We start from the raw sequence: 26,862 nt of genomic DNA, 5'->3' as shown, positions 1-26,862 counted from the left end.
CCCCACATCCTATCTTCTGAGGCTGACTCTCCAGCTTGCGCAAGTTTCTGGGGGAAGCAGATATTTCAACGGCTTTGGCCGCATTTATCTGAAGTGCAGAAGCAGGGAGTAGTCCCAAACCAGTCGTTCTGGACTCTCTTCTCACGTCCAAAACTCCAGGAAACAGAAACCGGAGGTGGCACAGAGCCAAATGCAGAGACACAGTTTATTCACTAGCTGCTGACCGCCTCTCACTCTGAGAAAGTTCCACAGGCTGACCTGCCACACCCAGCCCCAGCCCAGAGGGGCTTCCAGTCCTGGAGGCGCCCTCGCCCAGCTCCGGGGGAGAAGGCACTGTAACAACAGGTGAAGAGGGGGCTGACAGAGGCCCCTCCCCAATGTAACAGCCTGGAGGAGCAGGGCCGGTGAGGGGAGCCACCCCCTGTTACCGTCTTGGGCACTGCCCTGGCCCCTGAGTATTTTGGAGGGAGCTGGCTGGGGAACGGGGGAGCATCGTGCAGCTCCCTCCACCCCTCAGCGTGGGGCTGCCTCTCAGCGTAGTTGAGGTGGGTGGGGGTGGGTGAGCAGGCCTCACTTCTCGAAGTGGTCCAGAGGGTAGTGCTCGCCGTAGGTCTGGAGGTGACGGGCCAGAGACTCCTGCTGCTTGCGGAGCTGGGCGGGCATCTCCTGATACACGTCTGAGAAGAGCAGGCTGGGGTTGGGCTTCAGCTTCCTCTCGGCCTGCTCAAAGGCCTCCATCACCTGGGGGAGATGGGACGGTGAGCAGGCAGTCGGCCTCCCACCCAGGGCCCCGCTTCCTACCTGTGGGGCCTCAGCAAGGGGTTAACCCCCAAGCCTTTGTTCCCATCTGGACAGTGGAGATGATCATCATAACAGTGGTGAAACTAACACCCCACGTCAGCATCCCCCAAACCCCAGCCTCTCCATCCTTAGCAGGACCAGGCACTGTACTAAGTGTATGGAATCATTTCAGCTTCTCAGCAGCCCTAAGAAGCAGGCAGCTTAGACATGAGGAAACCGTGGGCCGGCCCCATGGCTTAGTGGTTAAGTGCGCGTGCTCCGCTGCTGGCAGCCTGGGTTCGGATCCCGGGCGTGCACCGACGCGCCGCTTCTCCGGCCAGGCTGAGGCCGCATCCCACATGCAGCAACTAGAGAGATGTGCAGCTATGACATACAACTATCTCCTGGGGCTTTGGGGGAAAAAATAAATAAATAAATAAAATTAAGAAATGAGGAAACCAAGGCACAGAGAAGGGACGTGCCCACAATGATGTCGTTAGGGGCCGCAGCATCTTCCTGACGCCAGGGTCTGCCCTTGCCACTGGGATGCACTGCCTCTGGCTATGATGACAGGGCTGAGGAGGGAAGCACACTGACTCTTACACTGCACGCGGATTAAGTCACCTAATCCTCAAACAACCTTCTGGAACGGGTACCCCAGTATCCCTCTTCAGAGATGAGGGAGCAGAGGGCAGACATGGTGCCAAGGCCACAGAGCTAGGACATGGCAGAGGGGCATGTGCCCAGGCACCCTGGCCGCTTAGAGACATCACTGGGGTTATCTTCGAGTCTCCCCGTTCAATGTCCCCCAAACCTCAGCCTCTCCATCCTTCTGGGGTTCTCCACGATGCCCCACCCCAGAACATGCCCTCTGGGGCATCAGTTTCTTAGAGGGAGGCCCTCACCTTCTTGCGGGACTGCTTCCTCCAGGCCTTCTCCTGCTCATCATCCCACCAGCCACAGCTCTGCAGGTAGTGCCTCAGCCGGGAGATGGGGTGGTCCTGCTTGTCCCAGTAACTGACCTCATCCACCGAGCGGTATGCGGAGCTATCATCACTGGTGCTGTGGTGCCCAATCCTGTCGAGGGGGAGGGGCCCAGGGTCAGCTTGGGGTCCCTGGGGTAGGGGTCAGGAGGGAGGAGGGTAGACTAGGGAGAAGGGATAGAAATGGAATAAAGGCAAGGAAGGGGATACAACATGGAGCCATGGGGTCATGCTTTGGGGACACTGACCAGTGTGGGGGAGATGCTCAAGATGGTGGCTGTCAAGGCTGGGGGAGACAGAGAGAGGGAGGCAGGCACCTGTAGGTCATGGCCTCGATGAGGAAGGGCTGGTTCTCTGCCACGGCGCGCCGCCGGGCCTCCCTGGTGGCATTGTATACAGCAAACACATCATTGCCGTCCACACGGATTGACATGATGCCGTACCCAGGGCCTCGAGCCGCTGTGGGGACAGAGAGAAGGCAGCTCAGACCCCAGGGCTCAGATGAGGGTGATGAGCAGGGGGTGGGGAGAGAGGGAAGGGAGGACAGGAGAGCAAATGGCAGCGCTCAGTTCACTGTCTCTGTGACCTACCTTGCGCCAGACGCCATGGGGTGGCGGGGGGGGGGGGGGCAGGGGAGGGACACGAAGCAGGCAGGGCCCATACCGATGCCATCCCCGCGGTACTGCTCGGAGGTGGGCGTGGAGATGGCATAGCCATTGTTCCGGCAGAAGAAGATGATGGGGCACTCAAGGGTGGCGGCGAAGTTGAAACCGGCGTGGGCGTCCCCCTCGCTGGCCGCCCCCTCCCCGAAATAACAGATGACAACCCTGTTGGCGTTGGCCCGCTTGGCCGCGTAGGCTGCCCCCACCGCTGCAGGGAGGGAGAGGGCAGTGAGCAGGAGCAGAGACACATACACACTGACCTCACACATTCACCCTACATTCACACCCCTCACACTCACACATGCACCTCACACACTCACACACCTCATACACTCACCCACATGCCAACCCACGGCTCTGGGGCTCAGGCTGCCTGCTGCCGGGCTCTGATCTCCTGACTATCCCCGCAGAACCTGTGCCCCCCCCCCCCCCCCCCCCCCCCCGTCTTCTCCCTTCATCTGATGGCAGCTCTGTCCTCCCAACTGCTCAGGCCAAAATCTTCGGCATCATCTCTGACTCCTAACTTTCTGTCATTCCCCACACCTACTCCACCTTCAAAACAGAGCCAGAACCTGATCCCTCCCCACGTCACCCCGGTCATGCATTGGCACCTCTTGCCCCAGTTCCTGAGCAGCCTCCTCACTGGCCCTCGCTCTCCCACCCCAATCCGGCAGCCAGAGGCCTCTTAAAATGTGAGTCAGGCCAAGTCATTCCACAGCGATGACTCCCCTCCCCCGCTCCCATTCCACTCTGGGTAAAAGTCAAAGTTGGGGCCGGCCCGGTGGCGCGAGCGGTTAAGTGCGCGCGCTCCGCTGCGGCGGCCCGGGGTTCGCTGGTTCGGATCCCGGGCGCGCACCGACGCACTGCTTGGTAAGCCATGCTGTGGCGGCGTCCCATATAAAGTGGAGGAAGATGGGCACCGATGTTAGCCCAGGGCCGTCTTCCTCAGCAAAAAAAAGAGGAGGATTGGCGGATGTTAGCTCAGGGCTGATCTCCTCACAAAAAAAAAAAAAAAAAAAAAAAAAGTCAAAGTGCCTCCAGACCTGCACCCCTCCCCCACCTCTGACTTCTCTCCTCCACCACCCACCTCCACACCCGCCCATGCGCTCCTCCCTGCGCCTCAAACACATCAAACAGGCACCTGCCTCAAGATGGCTGCATGGCTCCTTCACCTGGTTTGTACTACAATGTCACCCACCTTCCCCCTCAACACACTACTCCCTCGCAGCTTTATTTTTCCCTGTGGGACTTATCACCCCTGACATACTCTATGTTACTCCTCCATCTTGCTTATTGTCTGTCTCCCCCACCACAATGTGAGCCCCAGGAGAGCTGAGGGTTTTGTCTGTCTCTTGGTTCATCGTGCCTAGAATGGCACCCAGCACACAGCATGGACTCTAGACATTTGCTGAATGAGTGATTTAATGGTCACCCAAATGGAAGGTTTAGAGCCAGGGCCCCACCTTGTAGAAATCCTACCTACCTTCAGCAAAAATGGCACCTCCTCCCAGAAAGCTGTTCTGCCCACCTCCCACCTCAGAGGCATGAACGCTCCTTGTTCCCAAACGAACACTATGAGCAAACGTGCATGGGGCCTTACATCGTGCCAGGCACTCTGACCACCAACTCATGTCTTGGCTGCCCGGGAGCAGAGGGTGCCGGAGCCCACACTGACCTCAACCAACTGCAGGCGGCAGAGGGCAGGGAGGGATGGCCGGCTCCAGGGTCTCCGCGCTGTGTGGGCACAGGCCTGGCGCCTGGTGGGTCTGCTTTCCAAGCAGTCACCTCTATTTGAAACCACACCGACTGCTCTAAGCATTGTGGGCTTCCCGAGTAAGCTTCAGGGGACTTGGACTCCAAGGACCAAGGCAGAGCAGGGTCGGGGTCCAGAACCTGGACTCTGTAGCCACACGGCCCATGACTGAAGTCCCTGCTCTTTTCACTACCTGCCGGGTGACCTTTAGCAAGGAACCTGGCATACACTCAGTCACATGCAGCTGGCTGTGTCTGCGCGTGGACAAATGGGGTGGCGCAAGTATGGGAAATTAAGAGTGTGGTCATGCCGGCTCAGGCCTGCCGAACAGGTGAGGACACCACCACAGCCCTCCTCTGAAGGGTCCCAGACAAGAGGTGTCTTGAAAGTCTGGAGCCCGGACCAGCACTCTGACCGGGTCACCAGCCAGGAAGCCTCGAGAAGGGACGGAGAAGGATTGGGGCCTGCACAGGGGTACTTCGTTGGTCTGCGTGAACCAGGCCCAGGGCATGCATCCTCACCCTGAGGGATCTGCGTGGCCAGTGGAGAGGAGATGGTGACAAAGTGGCGCTCCTTGCAGCCATAGTGGACGGGCATCTGGCGCCCCTTGCCCAGGTCGCTTACATTGCCATAGCACTGGGCCATGAACAGTTCCAGGGGGTAGTCCCGATACATCAGCACACCTGGATGGGGAGGAGGAAGCAGTTAGCCTGGTGGGAGGTGCAGGGGAGCAGACCAACCCTGAAGGAGTCTCAGGGTAAGACCTTTCCTGCCTGGGGCCTCCGTTTCCCTATCTGTACAGTAAGGGAGCTGGACCAGAGCAGGGGAGGCAAATTCGGACGCTTACGGAAACAGACAGGTGCAAGAACCAGGTGGGTAGACCAGAAAGCACAGGCCTGTCTCAACAGGGAGGACACTGTTCAGACCAACTGACTGCTGCCCAGGGAGGCCAGATGGTCCAGTTTTTCAAAAAAAAGGCAGAAATCTAGCTTCCTTTTTTTTTTTAAATGATTTTAAGTGTTTCAACTAATTCAATTACTTAAAAAAATCACCATATGAACCAAATAAAAGTACAAGCCACTAGCTTACAACTTCCAGACTACAGAGGAAATATTCAAATCTGTTATGACAGTAAAACCCTTTCTTCACACAAAACCCCCGGTGGATGCCCACCTCACCATCAAAGGGAACCCCAAGACTGAACCTCTCTGACCGGGCTTCCACCTGGCTCTGACAGGTAACTGCGACGTAAACCTCACATGGCCGATGGGTTCCCTGAGGCAGCACAATCTGGTGGGACCCTGGGCAGGGACCTCAGCTTCAGCTCTGCTGTGAGGGGAAATGAGAGAGCCTCCACCGCTTCCAGCATTGAGAACAGCATCTTGGTGTTCAAGAGATGCGGGAGTGCTAGCTGTTGTTCTGAGTACCCTCATTCTCCCCACGCCACAGGTGGGAGACTGAGAGTCAGCGAGTCAGGGCGAGGGTGTGGAGTCTGACTCACGTCCTTACTCTGCACAAGCACCCTCTGCAGCTGCCCAGACGCAGGGCCTTCTGCCGACTCTCGGTGCAGGAGGGCTCACCCCTATGGAGGCGGCCAGCCAGGGCCCAAACACCCCTGTGTGGAGAGCCCGGCTGCCACCCAGGATTCCGAAGACCCTCACTCAGCCCTGCTTGGAGCCCTCACCGGAGAGACTCTTCCAGCAGAAACAGGTGGGCCGTGCTCAGCAAACCTGGCAGGTGCCTGGCCTGCGGCCCAGTATCTGGGGAAATCTCATATTCCTTGCTAATGATGCTGAACCACAGACATCACAGGGCATCTGTGCTCCTACAGCATGTAGGGGGTGGGGGTTCTTTTTTTTTTTTTTTTGTGAGGAAGATCAGCCCTGAGCTAACATCCATGCTAATCCTCCTCTTTTTGCTGAGGAAGACCGGCTCTGAGCTAGCATCTATTGCCAATCCCCCTCCTTTTTTTTTCCCCCAAAGCCCCAGTAGATAGTTCTATGTCATAGTTGCACATCCTTCTAGTTGCTGTATCTGGGATGCCGCCACAGCATGGCCAGAGAAGCGGTGCGTCGGTGCGCGCCCGGGATCCGAAGCCAGGCTGCCAGTAGCGGAGTGCACGCACTTAACCACTAAGCCACCGGGCCGGCCTGGGGTGGGGGTTCTGGGGCAGCTGAGTGGGGAGTAGATAGTCGGAGAGTAGACTGGAATGCGATGCTGGTCCAGAGAGGGATCTGGACAGCCAGCCTGGCCAGGCCCTGCCTCCCTGCAGAAGAGCTGTCCCAGGACGAGAGGCCCCAATCACAGCATGGCCTCGACTGAGTGCTCACCCCATGCCAGGCCCTGCGCTGAAGTCTTTGTATCAGCTGCGCCATGAAGCCCCTCACCAACCATCTTGGGAGGTTCTCCATCTCCCATTATAGATGAGAAAACTGAGGCAAGGAGCACTTAGACAACTTGCCCACGATCAGGCAGCACCTAAGAGGAAGGGTCAAGATTTGCCTCCCTGGCACCCCCACAGGGTGGCTCCTTTGCAGGGCCCCCATACCCCAACATCCACTCTGGAACCCCCCACTCACAGCTCCTCAGGCTAACTCCTTCACCCCCAGTCACTCCTTAATGCTCATCGATTCTCTTTATTCCTAGTCTTTGATCCTTCCTTCTTCACTCATTCAGCTTCCTGGCTGGGACCCTGCCAGGCCCTCCATCTGCTTCTGCTCCCCAAGGGACATGGTGGCTGGAAAGAGGCCAGGAGAGCCCCACACTGTGTGGACAGGGGCCCGCAGCACACGCCACTCACAGCTAGGCTGACCTCACTGCCGGCTCCCAGCGGCCCCACCATGCAAGGGCTGCACTAGCGTCAGAATCTCTGTTGTGGAGATGAAAAACCTGAGGCTCAGAGGAGGAAAGCAACTTGCCCAAATCTGACAACTGGTATCCAGCAGAGCATGGAAGAGTTAGGAGCACAGGCTCTTAACCACGACCCCAGCAAGCCTCCTGAGAGGGGAAGCCCACCCCCTCCAAACTCCTGTCCCTGGCTTGGCTCTTTCTTGCTCGGAAAGTTCTTCCTACAGCTCCTTAGACCTCCCTGGCAGCATGCTGCTCCTGGAAGAGCACACAGGGTCACTGACGTGGGCCTCGCCATCACACCAGGAGGGACTGGGCCTGACCTGCCTCGACGGGGACCACACACCCAGGTCTCTGGCATCTGCTCCTCAGGGCCAGCCCATGGGCAGACGTACCTGCCTCCCGGTACTGGCCAAACACCAGGTCCGTGTTGTCCAGGGCTGCTGCGCTCCCCACATGTGTGCCCTCCTCGCCGTAGTTGGTCATGTAGAAGGAGATCCGGCCCTGGGGGTGGAGGGGGGCCCAGAGGCCTGGGCTCAGTTATGCTGGGCAATGACAGAGAAGCATCCAAATCCCAACCAACCTCTGATGACTCAGTTAATCAACAGATACTTCCTGAAGGCTGGCTCTGGGCCAGGCCACACTGGGGCTCCTGCTTCACGGAAGAACTGCCAGACTGGTTAGAGCCAGAGTGTCAGGTCTGTGTGATGGGAGCTGTGAAGAGGCACCTGCCCCACCATGTAGGGGCATCGGCAAGAAATGACTAAGCTGAGCAAAGGCGGCGGTGGTGGCGGTTTCCAGGAGAAAGAACAATAAAGGCCACGAGGTAGAAGGGCTGGGACATGAAGTGGGAGGGCTGGGGAAAGATAAGGTGGGAGACAGAGGCAGTGCTCAGGTAATGCAGGGGGTTATACACTTGGACTTCACCCTGAGAATGGTGGCAACCTGCAGCCAGTTCTCCTCAGGGGAGCGATGTTTTAGAAATGTCTCTCAGGCTGCCATGTGGGAACTGGATGGAGGAGACAGGAGTAAGTACAGCAAGCCAGGTGAGGGGGGCGGTGGCCCGGCTTGGTAGTGGCGGGAGGCAGGGAGAGGAGCGGATGAGTAAGAGTCTTAAGAAGCAGAGACAGTAATGTCAGGGAGTGGCAGAGACTGCTAGCTGGCTACACGAGTGCCCAGGCCAATTCCTTCTCCTGAGCCCCCCAACCCCAGAGCCTGAGGAGCTAAACATTAGGTTCCCAGCCCCCCTTACAGCCAGAGGTGGCCACGGGACACAGTTCTAGCCAGAGACTTGAGTGGAAATCTGCTTTTGCTTTCTCAATAAAACAGACCACTGCAGCTGGTGCCAGCCCTTGCTCTTGCCTCGCACATAGCCGTGAAGCCTGGACTGTGGCAGCCATCTTGTGAACATGAGGCAACAGGCATAGGATGAAAGCCAACTTGCCCATGACAGTGAAGCAGAAAGATAGGGAGTCTGGGTCCTTGATGGTGCTGCTGAGCAGCAGAACGGATTTCTAACTAAATACCTAGGGACACAGTAAATGAGAGGAACAAAGTGATAGCGAGAGGGAGGGGGGAGGCAAGGATGAGATGCAAGTCTCCAGTTTGGGCAAATGGGTGGATGGTAGCACCCTTCATTGAGAAATGGCCTAAGGGAGGAAGAGGAGCAGGTCTGGGAGGAAGATGCAGAGATCAAGTTTGGACAGGCTGAATTTGGTGTGAGACATGCAGGGCGAGAAGCCAAGTAGATCTGGGGCTCAGAGATGAAGTCTAGCTGAAGATCTGGGGAGCCCCTGGCACAGAAATAGAAAGAGCTCCCCAGGACTGTGTGTGAAATGAAACAGAGCCCAGACTGGCACCCACGGGACGCCCTCTGCCCAGCCCTCATGCACTCTGCAGGCCTGGCTTTCTGTCACGGTTGGGGAAGCAGATGAATAATGCTTTCTTCTAAGTGGGGAGCCAATTAAAAGTTAATTGACCTCCCATAGCCAAGCAACTGGGTGGATGCTGGGTGCTGAGGGCCTGGCAGGGCTGTAAGGTTGGTGTGGGGAGGAGCCTGAGAGGGGCTCACTGAGGAAACAGCACCTGGACTGGTGGCAGAGGTCACTGGTTGCCTACTCAGTATCCTCTCCCCCTTCCTCTTTGCTCATTCCACCACAGGCAGCAACTGCCCAGGCTAAAAGACTACATTTCTCAGTCTCCCTTACAGCTAGGAGTAACCAATGAAATGTGAGATGTTATTGGGTGGAACTGACTACCTAGAAGGTTCTATGAAGGTGGGTGTGGGGAAATAGCTGGGACGTGTCACATCTGAAATCTTCCACTTTCCTTCTCCTTCCTGCCTGGAATGAGACGTGATGGAGGGTGCTCCAGAAGCCATTTGGTTCATTAGGGGCTCTCAAGGCTAGAAGCCAGTGCTGGGTTTCCAATGACATCATGGTGCTACCATACCAGCCCAAGACCACCCGTTTCCAGATTTCTTTTATGCAAGAGAAAAAATATTAATCTGTTTAAGTTACTGCTTTTATTTTTGTTGGGATTTGTGGGGGTTATTGAGGGCTTCCTCTGCATCAGCCAATGGGCCAGGGACTTTCAGTGCTGGGTCTCACAGAATTCTCCCCCAACCCTATAGCGTGGGTTCTCTTATTATCCCCATTTTTTTAAATACACTGAGGAAACTGAGACCAAGACAAGAAAAATCGCCTGCCCAAGGTCACAGTCATGATTAGACCCATATCCATCAGATTCCAAGGCCCCTGTTTGTACAGCCAACGCAGGGGCAGGAAGAAGCCCAAGCACGTGTGAGACAGGGTGGGAAAGGCCTGGCCTGGTGACAAGGCCATGGAGAAGGAAGTGCATTGCCGAGGCCACGGTGGAACGGAAGACGGGGCGGTCGTGAAGGGCCGGACTTGATCCTGAGGACAGTGGGAGCCAAGGGAAGTCTCTGGGCAGCGTGGAGACACTACCCTAACTTGGAGAGCCCAGACGGAGTGTTCCTATGAGCTGCCTGCCTGAATCTGCTCAGCACTGTCCTCTAGGCCAGGGGGCCTCACGCTTTAGTCCACTCGGGTCCTCACAGGATCACCTGGGGGCTTGATACAAATGCAGATTCCCAAGCCCACCCGCCTCCTGAGCCAGCAGGTGTGGTGGACATCTGAGGGCCTGCCTGCCCCGACACTCTTCCCCCTTTCCTAACAGGAACTCCGTGCCCCTGCTCTCAGTCTACATGGCCTGGGGCACAGAGGCCTCTATTCCCTTGGTTCCTGGGGATGGGCACATGGCCCGGGCCTGGCCAGTCACAGGGGCTGGTTCAGGTGGGGTCTGGGACCAAAGCCTGGCCAAAGAGCATCAGCCCTGGGCCTTTTGCTGGAACATTAGGGACCAGACATTCTCTTCCCACCACTAAGTAGAAAGGCTAATAATTGTGAGGCTGGTAGGGTCATGATAAATAAGAGCTAGTATTTATTGTGTGCTGGCTAAAAACCAGTTTCACTGTTCCTAAGGCCATTACATGCGCCATCAGCAATTCTACGGCAACCCCACAAAGTAGGTACAGACGAGAAAGTGGAAGCAGAGAGGTTAAGCAGCTTTCTCAGGGCTGCAGAGCCAGAAACAGGCAGAGTAAGGACTTTAATCATAGTCTTGCTCCAGAGCCTGTGCCCTGAGCCCTTTCTCTGCCACGTCTCCAGGAGCCTAGAGCTTCTCAAGACCACCGCAGCTTGAGAATGAAGGAAGCCAAAGCAAATGAGAGGAGAAAAGACACTCGGAGAAGAGAAACAGGTCTGATGACATCTTTTGAGCCTCCTGAATCCAGCTTTGCCTGAAACAGGGCCCTCGGAACGTGCCGTTATTTGAGTCAATAAATTCCCTCTGTTGACACTGCTCTGACTGGGTCTCTGTCCGCTGATGCTAACGCTGCTGAGGGTCACAGCGCATTTGACATGGGCACTCTGGGAAGCCCCGAGGGTCATCCTGTTTCCCAAGAGGAAGGGCCATCAGGTCTTTCCCGGCCTGCCCTCTCCCAGCACAGCTAATCCCCCAGCCCGCCGCACAGTAGGTGTTTTAGTGATCTGGTCCATCCTTCTGCCCGTGAGAGGACCCCTTCCACACTCTTCCTCCGGAGCTCCAAAACTCTAAGTACCCCAAGACAAAGGATCTCCACTCTACTCTCTCCTCCTTGGGAGCTGTGTTCTGGCCCAAACGCAAGCAAGGGGACCTCAGGTAATTCCAAGCCCCTCCCAAGGCCGGTCCCCACGCACCTGCCGCTGGGACTCGTAGAGGATGCGGTCCATGGTGTTAAGCAGCGTCATGCTCTTGTAGAACTTGAGCACCTTCTCCTGGGGCAGCTGCAGATGGAGGCACAGAGAGACATGGGGCAGGTGGGACCAGAGAGGAGATGGGCAAGGGGCCTGAGCATGGGAAGCGGTGGGGCGGGGGGGCCTCTCACGTGGGGGTCCTCGGTGGGGTTGATGATCTGGCCCTGCCGGTCCATGACGCGGTAGATGGGGATCCCAGAGATGACATTAGGCTGGATGAACTCTAGCTTATCTATAAACTCCGCCGAGGCCCCTGGGAACTGGGGCTTGTCATCCAGGGACGAGAAGTGCTGCTGCTGCTGCTGCTGTCTCTCAGGTTGCTGGCGAGAGAGGGCAGGAGAGGGGGGACACATGCATTATGAGCAGCAGAGGTTCCAATGGCTCAACCCCATGGCAGCAGGCAGTATGGCCTGGTGGTTAAGCCTCCATACCCCTGGTGGACTCTGGGCCCTGATACAGAGGGTCTGAATCCCAGCTCCCCCACTTTCTCGTTGTGTGACCTTGGGCAAGTTACTAGAACTTCTTTGTGTCCCAGGTCCTCATCTGTAAAACTGGGACAAAAATAACAGTATCTGTCCCACAGAGTTGTCATAAAGATTAAATGACTCAGTAAAGTGGCAGGCAGCTCAAGAACTGGTAGCTGTTTTTATCAAATGCTCTAACTCTTCACCCTGGCATTCAGGGCCTCCCCAGTCTGGCCACAGACACCCCTTCTCTCAATCTCCTACTGGTACCACAGGCACATACACAGTGTCCTTGAGTCAGCCAGATGGGCTCTTTACTGACCCCATACCCATCAGGAAGGCCACCCAGAATAGAGATTAAGTTTGTGAGCTCTTAAGTGTCAGTCCGCCTGGGGCCAGCCTGGTGGTGCAGCGGTTAAGTTCACGTGCTCTGCTTTGGAGGCCCAGGGTTCGCAGGTTCAGATCCCGGGCGCGGACCAACGCACACTTATCAAGTTATGCTGTGGCGCCGTCCCATGTAAAGTAGAGAAAGATGGGCACAGATGTTACCCCAATCTTCCTCAGCAATAAAGAGGCGGATTGGCAAACAGATGTCAGCTCAGGCTAATCCTCCTCAAAAAAAAAGTCAGTCTGCCTGGGTTCAAATCCCTTGCTGAGCAACCACAGGAAAGTGATTCCCCTCTTCAAGTCTCTCCTTTCTCATCTGTAGAATGGAGAACACCTCATGGAAGTGTTGCGAGGCTTAAACGAGATCTTGTGTATAAAATGGTTAGCAGAGTTCTTGTTAAGTCGTACAGTAAATGCTCAAAAAAATGTTGATTATCATTTCTCCCACCATGTCCCTGCTCTCACCTCTTTACTAGAATGCCTCTTCCCCCATCACCTGGCAAACTGCTCCACACGCTTCGATGCCCTCTCCACTGCCGTCCTAACTCCCTCCACCAGCCCAGACTGACTCACTCAACAAACATTTGAGCACCTGCTTCATTCCAAGCCCTGTGCTGCGTTCTGCGGGACCCAAGAGATGCAGCAGGGAAGACAGATGCTGAATAGGTACCAATGAGGGTGACCCATATTCTCCTAGGAGAAGCCAGGGAAGAGTAGAAAGAGGATCAGGCTTCTCTGAGTAAGTCATGTGACAGCTGAGGCCTGAAGGATGTCTAGGAGTCAGGGAAAGAGCATTCAAGGCCAGGGAACAGAGCACACAAAAGGCACAAAGTGAGGAATGGCGTGTCCCCCGTGGAACCTGGGAGTTCCGAGTGGCTGGAGCAGTCCTGTGGGGAGCTCACATCCCTCGGATCAGAGGAGGCTTGGCTGGCAAAGCCCGGGAGAAGCCTACGTGCTCAACGGATGTGAACCGATTTGCTTTCTTAGCCCTTGAGCTAGCCTTGGACTGGTCTCAGGATTGCAACAGTGCCCCTTGCTTCAGCACTTGCCAGGTGCCAGGCTGAGCTCCGCATGCACAGTTGCACTGAGTGCTCAGAGCACGTCTGTGAGGCAGGCATTCTTTACTACTGCCTTTGAGCAGATAACGAAACTGAGGTTCAGGGAGGTACAGTAACCTGCACCAGGCCACAGAGCTAAAAATAAACAACTAATTAAGTCAGGACTGGGCTTCAAACCTGGGCAGGGCTGACACCCAGACCCCAAACTCACAATCCTAACCCCAAGTGCCACTGCTGGTCAGGTTTCCACACATCTACTTCTTGACTTCCCACCGTCGCCAGTTGGCTCTGAGCTCAGTAATCGCGGCTTCACTTCCCATAGGAGCTAAAGAAGAATGACTGAGGTTTGCCATGAGCTGGGTCTCACGTGTGTGTGCTCAAGTGTGTTCCCCTCCCTCCCACCTTTCATTGCAGTGAAGTAGCCGTCCAAGGTTCCAGCGGGGGAGCGGGAACATGGATGCATTTATGTGCATTTGTGGTTGTGAAGAAATAAAGGAAATTACAGCCCCAACAGCAGGGCAGGCCCAGGCCTGACACCATCACAAGCAGATTCCCCTCCGCCTGCGAGGGAAGCAGTCAAACTCGCAGACCAGGCTTCTCCCTGCAGTGTGCTCACATGGCCGGACCTTTCCATCTACGGGGAGGATCCGTTTGTCCCTGTCTGTCTCTCACACACCTCACAAGCTCCAGGAAGACAGAGATCACGCCCAGGTCACTTTACAGAGCGGGCACTCAGCAGGCCATTACTGAACGAACAGATGAATGAGCGGTTAAGTTCAAGGCTTTGGAGTCCGACTGACCTGGGTTCCAATTTTTTATCTCACTGCATGGCCCTCTGCAAAACACTTTGCCTCTCTGAATGTCCTCATCTGCAAAAAGGCTGCAGAGGGCTGTGGCGAAAAGTTCCTAAGAAAAGGCACACACAGAGTTCAGCATAGACATGGGACATATTATATGCCCAAAAGCTGGTAGAAGGGGAAAAAACAAAATCAAGGAAGGTTTGAAAACGGGAATAAGAAAAATGCCTGGCACCTCAGAAGGAAGAGGGGAAAAGAGGATTGGGGAGAAGGACTGAATGCCCCTCACACTGGATTGTGATTCCAGACTGTGGCCCCAGCAGACACTCTAGAGGGAGACTGAGGCCCAGAGGAGACACAGGCAGAACAGGACGAGGGCTGTGGTCTGGGAAGGGGCTCTAGGAGGGTAGGTCAGGGGATGACATGGGTCAGGACAGGGTCACAGGGCTCAGAACCAACCAGGGTGTCAGGGCAGGACTCTGCCTGTGGAGGCTGCAGAGTTACCGTCAGGGCGCCTTGGCACACCCCACATACAAGTTGGGCCTTGGCTGTACACCTTCTTTCCTGGGCCTGTAGAGATGCCGGTGGTACCCAGCCCAGGATTACCGTGCTGATTCAAGGAGCTAGGGCCCTGAGGAAATGTCCCATTAAGGCAGTGGGTGGTAAAAGGCCTGCAGAGAAAGGATGTGACTCCACCCATCTCTTCTTGTTTTTGGTGGGAGGGTGAGTTTGTCCCACTGGCCAGCGACTTACAATGGCAGAAGCTGTGCAGATTTACACAAAGCATGAAGCCACATCCTCTCCCACTACGCAGGAAACAGGCCTGCTCTGGGTGGTCTGGTAGGCCCAGCAGGTAGTAGTGTGGTCCCTGGTGGAGCCACTCCCCCGGGCGCCAAGGTCAAGGGCAAGGACTCCGAGCAGACCGCACCTCCTGGCTGTGTAACTAAAGCAGCCTGAGCCTCAGTTTCCTTGTGTGTAAACTGAGGGTGATGGGAGTACTTATCTCATTAGGGGTCACGAGGATTATGAGTCGATGTATATAGAGTGCTCAGCCCAGTGCGTGGCACATAAATGCTTGATAAATATAAGTAGCTAACAAGTGTATTTGACAATTATTGTTGTCAAATAGGTAGATAGTGAATATTTGCTCCAAATCAGGCCCTGAACTGAGGGCTGGAGACGACAGGGAGGGACGGATAACAAACACTGAACACACAAGTTACAATTAAGAGAGGCGATCTCAGAGGAAGCAGGATAGTTCAGTAGTTAACCACAGGGCAGGGTAGGATGAAGGACTCTAGTGCTAAACTGCCTATGTTTGAATCCCGGCTCTGTCCCTTTCCAGTTATGTCACCTTGGGCAGGAGACAGTCTCCCTGAACTTGCATCCCCTGGTGGAAAAAATCAGAATTTCTACTTCACAGGCTTTTGGTGAGGCAGGTATAAAGCGCCTGCTGCAGCTCTAGGAGGAACCTTTCACTAGCCAGCATCAGGCGGAGGATGAGGAGAAGCTTCTCAGAGACGGCGGAGTTAAGGCAAGGCCCCACTTGCTTCTAGGGATGATTGCTGAGAAACCCACTCAGGACTCCTTAACAATCGAGTTTTCTTCCTCCTCTTCTCCCTGAGCACTAAAACATCTGCTAGCAACTAGACGGGGGAGGGAGGCAGAAATCAGGCAAATGCCTCCAGGGCATCAGGGTGTTCAGCAAAGGGCATGGGGAAAAGAGGGGCAAGCAGGCAGGGACGCAGTAAGGCAGCCCATCCTTCCTCCCAACCCAGCTTGCCCCAACAACCCAATCTGTCCCACTACACGACAGCCTTCTCACCTTCCCCCAAGACACTATCTCTTGGCTTCACTTTGACTGGCTAACAATGCACCATCCAATATGGCAGCCACAAGCCACCTGCTATTTAAATTTAAACTCACTAAAATTAAATGAAACAAAAACTTCAGTTCCTCAGTGGTACTAGCCACATTTCGAGTGCTCAGTAGCTACCGTACTGGACCATCATTGCAAAAAGTCCTATTGGACAGCCCTGGCCTAAAATCTTCTTTGATCAAATGCTACTACATCTTTCCTCCGCTCAAAAAAAGTATGCCTCTTTTTTAATCTTAGAAAGAATAAGTGGGAGAAATAAAAGTGGAGAAGAAAAAGCAGGGACTTTAATAAATTAAAAATATATAGGTGGCCTAGTGCTTAAGTTCAGCATGCTCCCCTTCGGCAGCCTAGATTCAGTTCCTGGGCGTGAACCTACACCACTCTGTTAGCAGCCATGCTGGGCTGGCGGCCCACATACTAAAAAGTAGAAGAAGATTGGCATGGATGTTGGCTCAGGGTGCATCTTCATCAGCAAAGAAATATATATATAAGCAAAAAGTAAGGACTCTGAAACACCTCCTCCTCTCCCCCACCTTCACCCCAAAAAAATGAAGGAGGGAGGCAAGAAGGAAGGGCAGCAGGGAGACCAGCCTGAAAGGAAGCAGATTTAATCAGCTATAAATGACCTTTCCATACTCCTGCCCCAGTCCGGTCCCGCCCCACTGACCCAGCCAATGGGCTCCTGGGACTGACATCAGCTGTGGAGAATCTGACTGCTCCAAAAAAAAGGGACAGAGAACAACCAAAAGGCAGGAGAATGCTCCACCCCCATCCTGCCCCAGCAACCTGCTGCAAGTTAACACCGGCACTAGATCCTCCCACATATTACTCCTGGCCCATCCTCTTCACCTTCCTGCCCTGTCTCTCTCCCTACCTAGGGCTTCTTCCCAGACTCCATCTTCCCTTCCTTATAAACTGGGGATCAGAGTGTCAGACCCAACCCCACAAGATCTTGACATATTTCCCTCCAGGGCCCTCACCAATCCAGGCCCTCCCAAAGTCACCTCCTTTCTTCACATCTTCAAGGTCGGTTTCTGTCCCTTCCCTCCATCCTCACTTTCAACAGCGGTCAACATTCCTATATCCTTTATCATATATCAGATCCAGTTCTTAGCACTTTATTTAATTTTCACAACAACCCTATGAGGTGGCCACTGTTACCATTTTACAGAGAGAGAAAATTAGGTGCAAAAAGCAGTCCCTTGCCCAAGGCTACACAGCTGGAAAGTGGCCCATTACATATATGAACCCACATGGTCTAGCTTCACAACCCACCTTTTGAACCACTTCTCTCTTACCTGTAAAATTTTAGTTCATAGCTCTCCTGCAGCCCACTGCCTCTCTCCCTCTAAATAAGAGCTTCCAACTAGATTTGTGCTAGGGGAGCTTGCCGATAGCAGCATCAACCTAAAGGGAGTCTCACCCTTTTGACAAGAAACGAGGCATTTTTTAAGTGTTGCTAAGAAATGCGGGCAAAGTCTGGACCTCTCTCCTTTCATTAATTCAACAAATATTTACTGATCTTCTCTTCTGTAGAGTGACCAAAACAGACAAGACCCCTGTCCTGGCATTTATCAGAGAACACAGGATCAAACGATTTTTTTACGCAATTCATTTTAAAATCAGAATTGTAGCCAAGGAGCAAAGAAATACAGGGCACTATAAAAGCCCGTGACGGGGGACCTGGTCTCTCTTTTATCCTCTTTGAAGAGGGGATTTTTACCGAGAAGAAAGTCTCCCCTTTCACTCTCCAACCCCTGCGCGGAAAAGTCTCGTCTTCCTCCCAAGTCCCTCCAAGCGGCCTCCCCGGGGGTTGGGGGGCAACCAAGGAGTAAGTCCCCTTCCTCTCTCCAAGTTGTCTCCCTCCCTCAGGGCCCACAAAGGAGCTGCCTGCTTTTTCTCTCCTGAGGAAGTGGAAGTTCTCTTCCTGAGTGTCCTCTCCGAGTGGTTCTCCCAGCCCTTGTCCCTTCTGTGACAGCCCTGCCTTCCCTCCCTGCAGGGACCCCATACTCTCAAGATAGCGTTGGAATCCATAGTCCTCCTTGTGGAAAACTCCCCAGTGCCCCAGGTACTCACAGATCTAGCCAGCCCCCGAACCCCAGTCCGCCGCAGGAGCAAGAGGCCAGCCTGACCCAAGCCTCGACTTGACCCCCACACACTCGCCGCGGCAGCCGCCACCGCCATCTTGGCTAACAACCCTCGGTGACCCGCCCCTCTCCTCGGAGAGACCGGGGGCTGCCCCTTCATAAATCTGACTCAAATGCCAGTACCACCCTGCCAGCACACCACCTACTACCAGTCCTGCGGTCGCTAGGACACATAGATGGATGGATAAAACAATCTGGCTTCCCAAAATCTACTCTGATCGCCTCATTGTAGCTGTTTCCGTAACAGGCAAACAGGCAAAGAAGAGGACAACCTCACCAGTGCCTCAGGGCTTTAGGGCCCTGGGGCCTCGGGTAGGAGGAGCCCATGCCAAGGCCCGCCCCCTCTTCTCTACTGTCCAATGGTTTTCCTGAAGTTGAGAGGCGGGGTGGGCGGGGTCAGGTTGTTGGTAAACGTGGAGCCACGTGCGGGCGCCAAAGCTCGGGCTCCTGGATCGGCGCGTGCGCACTGAATACGCAGCCAGTACGCAAGCGCTAGCTTTTGGACGGAAGCGACCGTCCGCGCTGCACGTGGGATCCGGGGCGATGCAGACTCACGCCAAGATCCGTAAGGAGTCCGGAACAGAATCCGACCCTCGAGGCCCCGGCTGCAGCCTCCGGCACTTTGCCTGCGAACAGAACCTGCTGTCCCGGCCGGATGGCTCTGCCTCTTTCCTGCAAGGTAAGAACTTAACCCAGTAAATACTGCCCGGGCCGTGTTCCCTCAAGTCATAATTGTTTTGGGGCGCGGCTGCAGTGTACCATGCAAAGGAGTGCCCTCCTCCTCCTATACTAGCTGGTAAATGTCCCTCCTGGACTGGCACACAACTTCATGCCTGGCTGGATACTACCAGGTACGCCAGGGTACATATATCTCTTCCGACTAGAAGGAAGAAGATATTTCCATTCCGGTAAATAACTCTTCAGAATGAGAGCGGGGCAGACCTTTCCATAAGAATGAATACTTTAGAATAGGGAAAATTTCACCGGAGTAAATATCCCCTTTGACTAGATTCCTTCGTCTCCCACACGCACACCCTGAGTCCACACATCCCAGGCTGAGGCAAACCTGTCCAGTTGCATAAATACCCGGTAGACTGACCAGTCACCACTACCGGCTTAATTACTTCCCAGACCGTGGCAGATCTTTTACCCCAGTAAATACTTTTCAGATTGAGGGTAATGTCCCCACCCCACCAATTGGGTAAATATCCCTTTGACTAGGATACACATCTCTCCATGTGAGTAAATATCGCTAGATTGGGGCAGGTCTTACTTATTGAGTAAGTATCCCCTTCTTGTAGCTAAATACCCCTCAAACTAGACTCCACTCCCTGACTGAGATAAATATTGCCCTGGAGATAAGCCTAAGGATAACCCCCATGGATGCTTCAGTCCCCTCACTAGGGCATTACCTTCTACCCAGTACAAAGCTCGTCTCATTCATTTCTTCACTGAACATGTACATATTTGTGCTAAGTACTGTTCTAGGCAGGGAGAATACATGATAAAAAATTTTTTTTTAATCCCTGACCTAATGGAGTTTACATTGTAGTCAAGAAGACAGACAATAACTAAGTAAAATGCCATGGGGAAAAATTAGGAGGGAAGGGGAATAGAGTGTGCCAGAGAGGGTTGCAATCTTGCACAGGATGGTCAGGAGAGGCCGCAATGAGATGGTAATATTTGAATAAAGACCTAAAGGTAACGGAGCAAACCCTGAAGATATCAGGAGGGAAAGCACACCAAAGCATGGGGAACAGCAAGGGCAAAGGCCCTGAGGCAAGAACTTGCCTGGTATGTTTGAGGAAGTCAGGAGACCACCGTGGCTAGAGCAGTGGGAGGAGGTTTTGGAGACAGGTAAGGAGGCTTGTACATCACAGAAGGCCTAGTGAATGCCATGGGAGCCATGTGACATGGTCTGAGTATATTTTAATAGAATCTCTCTGGCTGCGGTGTTGACTGTAGATGGTATGGAGGAAAGGGGGAGATGATGGTGGCTCAGACCAGAGTGGAAGCACTGGACGTGGTAAGATTCTGGGGTTATTTTGAAGGTAAAACCAACAAAATTTGCAGGTGGTTTGGTTTTGGGGTATGAGAAGAAAGGGATAACGCTAAGGTTTTTCCCCAGATCAGCTGTGCTGGGGGAAGGTGAGTTCAGTTTGGAACATTAAGTTTGCAGTGCCTAGTAGATATCACAGTGGCAATGCGGACTGGGCAGTTGGACATACAAGTCTGGAATTCAGAAGAAAGACCCAATCTGGACATGTAATTCGGAATCCTCTGGCTTTAGATAGTATTTCAGGCTATTGATTGGATGAAATCACCAAGAAAATGAGTATAGATAGAAAAGAGAAGAGGTTGCAGGACTAAACCCTGGGTCTTCTAACATGTGAGGAGCTAGCAAGGTAGGAGGAAAACCGAGAGAGGGTGGTAACTTGGGGCCCAGAGAATGTGTTTGAGATGTAAGGGCCGACCAACTGCATCGTCAGTCCTACTGAGAGGTTGCATCACGTGAGGATGGAATAGACCCATGGGTTGACAATTTGGAGGTCACTGGTGACGCCATCAAGAGCTGCTCCAGTGGAGTGGTGGGGTCGAAGAAGGGAAGAAGAGAGCCAGTGGAGACAGCTCTTCCAGAGCTTTGCTGTAAGATGATCATATAGGTGGGGCAGGAGTTGAAGATGGATGTGGGTCCAAAGAGGAAAGAATTGCTCAAGAACGTGAGAGGGGAGGGTGGTCCTATGCTCAGGTGGACCACAGACAGCTCGTCTGGAGTAACAGGAATGAAGCCCCCAGCAGGATCTAGTTCTGCTTGGGTAATTTCCCCCTTTAGGGCAGATTCTCCAGGAGCCATGAGAATTCCTCAGTTGTGTGGCAGCTCCTCCTTCCAAGCCCCAGGAAAAACAGCTCCGACCCAGGCCCTCCCCCAGGCTTAGCTCTCTTGCTAAATTCAGATGCCTGGAGTTTCTTAGAACTTAAGAAATAAGGAGAAAGGTAGCCCCTTGCATGTTGTAAAACCGCAAAGCCCCAGGACCCTGGAGCAAGAGGAGTCCTTGCAGATCCTCAAGAGTATGTCCCTTGTGTGCTTCTGGCCTCAGGACCTCTGGTGAGCTTGTTAAAAATGCAGCACCCCAGAACCCACCCCACGCCTACCAAGGCTCACCCTCCACATTTTTCACTGCTTGGTGATTCTGATTGCAGGCCAGTGTTCTGAAGCTGTGCTAGAGCTGCAGAGTGTAGGCCCAGCTGCAGATTAGGATGACCTCTGACGCTCCCAGTGCCTGAGCCCCACCCCTGAGCAAGTGAATTCGGATCTCTCACGGAGGGGCCTAGGCATCAGCATCTTTTCAGGCTTCGCAGTGATTCCAGTGTGCAGCCAGGGTTGAGAACCACTGTGTTAGTGGGTTGCAACCAGCATTCTTTTTATCTGGAATAGAGTAGAAAATATCAGAGTGTAGCAAAGCAGTGATGATAAGAGCTGTTTTGTGAGCGCTCTGTTCCATTTACACACACACGGATTTGCGTGAGTTTTGGGACTTGCTGTAAAATGTATTTCTTATTGGGAGTTATTGTGGTCTAGTGGTTAAAATTCAGCACTCTCACCGCTGCGGCCCGGGGTTTATGTCCTAGTCAGGGAACCACGCCACCCGTCTGTCTGGCGGTTGTCATCCTGTGGCAGTTGTGTGTTGCTGTGATGATGAAAGCTATGCCACTGGGATTTCAAATACCAGCAGAGTCACCCATGGTGGGCAGGTTTCAGAAGAGCTTCCAGACTAGACAGACTAGGAAGAAGGATCTGCCCAGCCACATCCGAAAAAACTGGCCATGAAAACCCTATGAATAGCAGCAGAGCATTGTCTGATACAGTGCCAGAAGGCGAGAGGATGGCTCAAAAAGACAGAGAAGGTCCACTCTGCCGTCCACAGGGTCACTAGGAGTCGGAATTGACTTGATGGTACTAACAGTAACAAATTGGGAGTTATAGTCAGAAAAGTTTGGAAGCCGCTGCTGTAATCAGTCTCGTCATTTTGCAAATGGTAGAGAAGTGAGCAAAATCAGCTGAGGTTACAGAGCCAGTAGGAGGCAGACAGGACCAGAAGCGAGGCCTTTATTTCCCGGGTCTTACCTTCTTTGCCCCCGTTCATTCCCACTCTGGGAAAATAAGCAGGAGTCAGGACCCACCCCCAGATATTTGTCCCTTTTTCAGGTGTCCTGATTGCTGCAGAGTTGGAGACAAGAGCCTGAAGGAAGAGAGCTGGGTTGAGAGAAGCTTTGGAAGGAAAAGTTGAGACCAGTGCAGTAAGAGGGAGGAAGGTTAGCTCTCAGGAAGAACTTCCCATAAAGTTAATATCAGCTAAAGTCTGTTGTGCACTCAGCATGTACCAGGCAGTGTCATAAGTGTTTACATGGATGGTCTCATTTAATCCTCACAACACTGAAGGAGGTACTGTTGTTATGCCCACTTTACAGATGAGGAAGCAGGGGCAGACAAGTGAAGCGAGTACTCAAAGAATCACTGCCAACAAATAGTGGGCTGGAGTGGGGGTGACGTGGGGAACCCCAGCCATCCAGCTCAGTGCCCACACTGTTAAGTACCACGCATTGGGCCCCAGAGGCAGGGAAGATGTGGGTGAGGCCTCCCATGCTGTCTCCCCAGGGGATACCTCCGTCCTGGCAGGCGTGTACGGGCCGGCCGAGGTGAAGGTCAGCAAAGAGATCTTCAACAAGGCCACGCTAGAAGTGATCCTGAGGCCAAAGATCGGGCTGCCTGGTAATTGGGCCCAGCTGGGATGGGAGTAGGCAGCAGCACGGGGCATGGAAACTCTCGGGTTTTCCTCCCCCAGGAGGCTCCCTCATTGGGTGATGCAGGTGGGAGGGGTGGGGTGGGTGGCAGTCAGGCCCTGTCTCCTTCCCACTGGGGATCTGTCATCCATGCAGGGTCCTGCACCAACCCGGGCTGAGACTGCAGGCTCTTTCCAGAGGGCTTGGGTGGGGCCTATGAAGGAAGGTGAGCCAGATGGAAGAGAAGAGCCTGACAACCCCACCCCACCCCTGATTTCCCTAGGCGTAGCAGAGAAGAGCCGGGAGCGGCTGATCAGGAACACATGTGAAGCGGTGGTGCTGGGGGCACTGCACCCCCGCACCTCCATCACTGTGGTGCTGCAGATCATCAGCGATGCTGGCTCTGTATCCTTTCCCCTGGGCCACCGCCTCCAGGAAGTCCTCCAGCATCTCCCTGATTGCCTCCCTTGCCGATGGCTCTCTGCCAGCCAGAAGACCTCCAAACACTTGACAGCCACCAACTTGTTGAAAAAGAATAGCAAACACAGCTTGAGTGCTTACTATGTGCCAGGCACTGTTTTGAGTGCCTTACACATATTAACTCACATATCTAGTAATTGGCAGAGCCAGGACTTGCGCCTAAGCCATCTGGTTCCTGAGCCCAAGGTCCTTGGCAGGTGGGTGTACTTATGTTCCCATGTTTCAGGTGAGGAAACTGATACCTGGAGAAGGAAAGTCGCTTGCCCAAGGTCACACAGCTGGAAAGCAGGGAGGCAAGACTCACACCTATGCCTGTCTGACTCCAAAGCCTGTGCCATTGACCTCTCCTCTGACCCTGAGCTTGGATTCGAGGGTCAACACTGGGGGGCCCTGAGCAGGCAGAGTGGTTGGGTCTGCAGAAGGACCCTGAAAGATCCCTATGGTTTGGGCGAGAGAGGTTGAGGCTGAGGACCAGAAATGGGCATTTCTAGAAGGCCGTGCTGGCACATGGCCCTGCATTGAGCAGGCATTTCACAGACAGGAAGGAAAGAAGGGCTGTTATGACCCCATTTCACAGAGGGGGAAACTGAAGCTCAGAGGGGAAGTAATGGAGGGTCAGTGGCAGAGGTGGGACTGCCCGATTCTAAAGCTGGCCTGTATCCACTGTGCTAGCCCTGGGGAAGAAACACTTGAGGGCCTGCTGTCTGACTCCAGGCTCGCCTTCCACCATGCCACAGCCACGCCTCTCCACTGGACTGAGGGCAGTGGTAATGACTCCCCTCTGTCACCCCACCCATCTGTCACCTGGTATCAGCTGCCTGTTAGATTCCCCAGCTCCAGGCCTGGCTCTGCCACTCCCTCCCCATGTGATCTTGGAAGGTTTCTCCCCTCTCTGGCCCTCAGTTTCCCTGAAGGTGCTTGGCAGATGCCAAGTACATATCTATTGAATATCATTATGATCCCTGGTTGAGGCTCAGAGAGAGGAAGTCACTTGCTTAAGGTCACACAGCTGAGAGATGGCAGAGTCAGCTCTGGAACCCAGGGTGACTTGATGCCAGAACCACTTAGAACCACTCTGCCATACTGCCTTCCTGGACCAGTTAGTGAAGTCCACCTCAAGCACTGTTAGGGTGAACGGAGGCGAGGATACATTCTGCCGGCCAGCCCTACGGTGGAAACTTCTTAACCACTCCCCGCGGCACTCAGCTCCTGGCTTGTTGCCTGAACGCCGCCTGCATGGCATTGGTGGATGCAGGTGTGCCCATGCGGGCCCTCTTCTGTGGGGTCACCTGTGCCCTGTACTCTGATGGGACCCTCGTGCTGGACCCCACGGCCAAGCAGGAAAAGGTAGGTATGAAGCCCAGGGTGGCGAGGGCCGTGGGCAGACGTGCCTGCTTCTCCACAACATTCGGCCCCTACCACCTCAGTCGCAGCTGGCAAGCTCTGCTCTGTTCATCGGGGCAAGTGCTAGAAACCCAGCTCAAACCCGCTTAAGCAAGAAGGGAATTTACTGACATTCAGGACCAAACTCAGAAAGAACGGAGGTCTGGCTAGAGCCAGGGCCTCACATGCCAACCGAGTGTTTTTTGCTTCATTTCTCAGTCCCTGATCTTTTCTGCACATCAGCTCCATCCCCCCTGGCCAGCGTCTCTCCTGAGGTTGCGACTGGCCCCTTAAGCTCCCTGCTTCCCTCTTAAGAGGCTCAAAAGCAAAGGAGGAGAGAAGAGAGCTTTCCTCATCAGCTCAAGTTCACAGTGTCCTAGGGCTCTGGTTATTCTGAGTTATTCACCCAGGGCTATAATGATCATGTCCAGTCAGGAAAGCAGAAACCACTTGGGGGATTTCCGACAGGGAATCTGATGCAGGGAACTGGTTACAACAGTGTTGGAAGAGCTGAAGGAGCAAAATGAAAGAGGCGAGGACACCCAGAGATGAGAGCCTCTCCCAGCCCTGGGGGAAGCCTGTGGGCCAGCCCCAGCTCTGTGCTGTTGAGGCTCTGTCCCAGTCCTGGATGCACAAAAGAAGTCCCGGCTTTGCCCTGACTGTTGGAGTGAGGAGCAGGCTGCTGTTCTCCCTCTCCTTCCAGTCTCCCACCAGATTACTGCTAGAACCTAACTGGCAAGGGACTCTGGGAAATAGCTTGCCAGCTGCCAGCCCCCTCAGTACAGAGTGTGGAAGGGGCCAGGAGGCTGAGGGGCGCCACGTAAATGACGCACTGTGGCTCTCCCTATGGGGCAGGAGTGCTGTGCTCGGAAGCCCCTGTCAGAACCGTGTGGTTGGAATCTGGTGTGGGGAGCAGTTCCACAAAAGGCAAGGCAGAGAGTGTTCCAGGGGAAGCAGGGAAGAGGTGGAATGCAGACAAAACAACAGCTACACTTGATGCCCCAGTGCCTGGCTGTGGGAAGGGCGAGGCCCGGGTCCCCCACCTTCTTCCTCTCGTCTCTAGGAGGCCCAGGCAGTCCTGACCTTTGCACTCGAGAGCGTGGAACGGAAGCTGCTCATGTCCACCACCAAGGGGCTCTACTCAGATGCTGAGGTACCAGTGTGTGGAGGGGGGTGAACGCCAGATCCTTCCCTCCCATCTGACATGAGGTCTTGTCCTAAACCTGCCCCCTACTGTGAGAGGTTTAAGCAGAGCCCCTTGCATCCTTTCTGTAAACAGGCATTTTTGAACTTTGTAGCCACAGAAACTTTTGTGGGAATTTGAAAGGGAAGCCCAATTATGAGATAGGAAAAGAGAGGAGAAGCTCAGGTTGAAATCAGGAGGTGGGGGCAACTGAAGCCCCCCCACCCCACCCCAGCTTCCAGCTCAGAGTAGTACACACCCAGAATTCCAGGTCTCTGAAGAACAGTTTGGAAACAGTTGAGCCAAATGGTCTCCAAGAGCATTGCCAACCGGACCTCCTGTGAATCTAGGAATATGTGGCAGTAACGATTTAGGGTCTCACATTCCATGGCTTTTAAGATTATTTGGAGTCACAGGGCCTGTGGCTTTAAAGCTCCAGATCTCTCCAATTCTGGAGCTCTCCGAGGTTGAGGTCTCTTCTGGGTGTCAGGATGCCAGATCCCATTGGTGTGAGGACCTGGAGCTGCTCTGACCCCCGAAGCCCTCACTTTCTCTTTTTTTCTCCCCTTTCCCTCTAAGAAAGCTCATGAAGTGGGAAAGAAGGAAATGTACTTGGCATAATCCCCTTACCACCTGCCTCACCTTGGGGGGAGGGACTCCAGGTGAAGGGGGAGGTGGTAGGTGTGGGGCTCTGGGAATCAGGTGGGGGCGGGCGGAAGCTCTTGGGCTGGCCAGGCCGTGTGGGTGCACGGATGGTCCCCCAGCACTGACCAGTCTCTCCCCCTCCCAGCTCCAGCAGTGCCTGGCTGCAGCCCAGGCCGCCTCACAGCACGTCTTCTGCTTCTACCGGGAATCGCTACAGAGGCGGTACTCCAAGAGCTGAGGCGAGCTGGGGCAGGGCGCCCCTCCCGCGGCCTCCACCCACTACCTCCAGCACAAAATAAACCTGTGGCCCAGCCTC

General features: G+C 54.2%; 2 protein-coding genes across 2 annotated transcripts; one reads left to right on the top strand and one right to left on the bottom strand.

The window, feature by feature from the left end:
• Positions 1 to 186: 186 nt before the first annotated feature.
• On the bottom strand, positions 187 to 18,275 carry BCKDHA (branched chain keto acid dehydrogenase E1 subunit alpha). Its single transcript, XM_058529388.1, has 9 exons — positions 18,003 to 18,275; positions 11,473 to 11,661; positions 11,285 to 11,371; positions 7,421 to 7,529; positions 4,700 to 4,861; positions 2,427 to 2,633; positions 2,081 to 2,222; positions 1,686 to 1,857; positions 187 to 741 (listed from the first exon to the last, which is right to left on the bottom strand). Exons 1-9 carry the CDS (start codon positions 18,171 to 18,173, stop codon positions 571 to 573), a joined length of 1,410 nt encoding a protein of 469 aa, XP_058385371.1. The 5' UTR covers positions 18,174 to 18,275; the 3' UTR covers positions 187 to 570.
• Positions 18,254 to 26,862, top strand: EXOSC5 (exosome component 5). The gene is made up of 7 exons (XM_058531076.1): positions 18,254 to 18,385; positions 18,512 to 18,752; positions 22,731 to 22,844; positions 23,139 to 23,260; positions 24,542 to 24,682; positions 25,782 to 25,871; positions 26,692 to 26,862. Exons 1-7 carry the CDS (start codon positions 18,254 to 18,256, stop codon positions 26,782 to 26,784), a joined length of 933 nt encoding a protein of 310 aa, XP_058387059.1. The 3' UTR covers positions 26,785 to 26,862.

The sequence above is a fragment of the Diceros bicornis genome, chromosome 34 (assembly GCF_020826845.1).
Source record: "Diceros bicornis minor isolate mBicDic1 chromosome 34, mDicBic1.mat.cur, whole genome shotgun sequence".
NCBI lineage: Eukaryota > Metazoa > Chordata > Mammalia > Perissodactyla > Rhinocerotidae > Diceros > Diceros bicornis.
Note: the sequence above shows the minus strand (reverse complement) of the source record. Positions and strands in the feature narration are given on the sequence as shown.

Bases quoted from the DNA above. Each gene is read 5' to 3' on its own strand.
- BCKDHA (XM_058529388.1), bottom strand. From the start codon at position 18,173: ATGAAGGGGCAGCCCCCGGTCTCTCCGAGGAGAGGGGCGGGTCACCGA. The intron at 4,862-7,420 runs GTACGTCTGCCC...CTCCCCATCCAG, and splicing joins TGGCCAGTACCGGGAGGCAG to GTGTGCTGATGTATCGGGAC. The intron at 742-1,685 runs GTGAGGGCCTCC...CATCTCCCCCAG, and splicing joins GGAAGCAGTCCCGCAAGAAG to GTGATGGAGGCCTTTGAGCA.
- EXOSC5 (XM_058531076.1), top strand. From the start codon at position 18,254: ATGGATAAAACAATCTGGCTTCCCAAAATCTACTCTGATCGCCTCATT. The intron at 18,386-18,511 runs GTAGGAGGAGCC...CGGGCGCCAAAG, and splicing joins TTAGGGCCCTGGGGCCTCGG to CTCGGGCTCCTGGATCGGCG. The intron at 25,872-26,691 runs GTACCAGTGTGT...TCCCCCTCCCAG, and splicing joins GGCTCTACTCAGATGCTGAG to CTCCAGCAGTGCCTGGCTGC.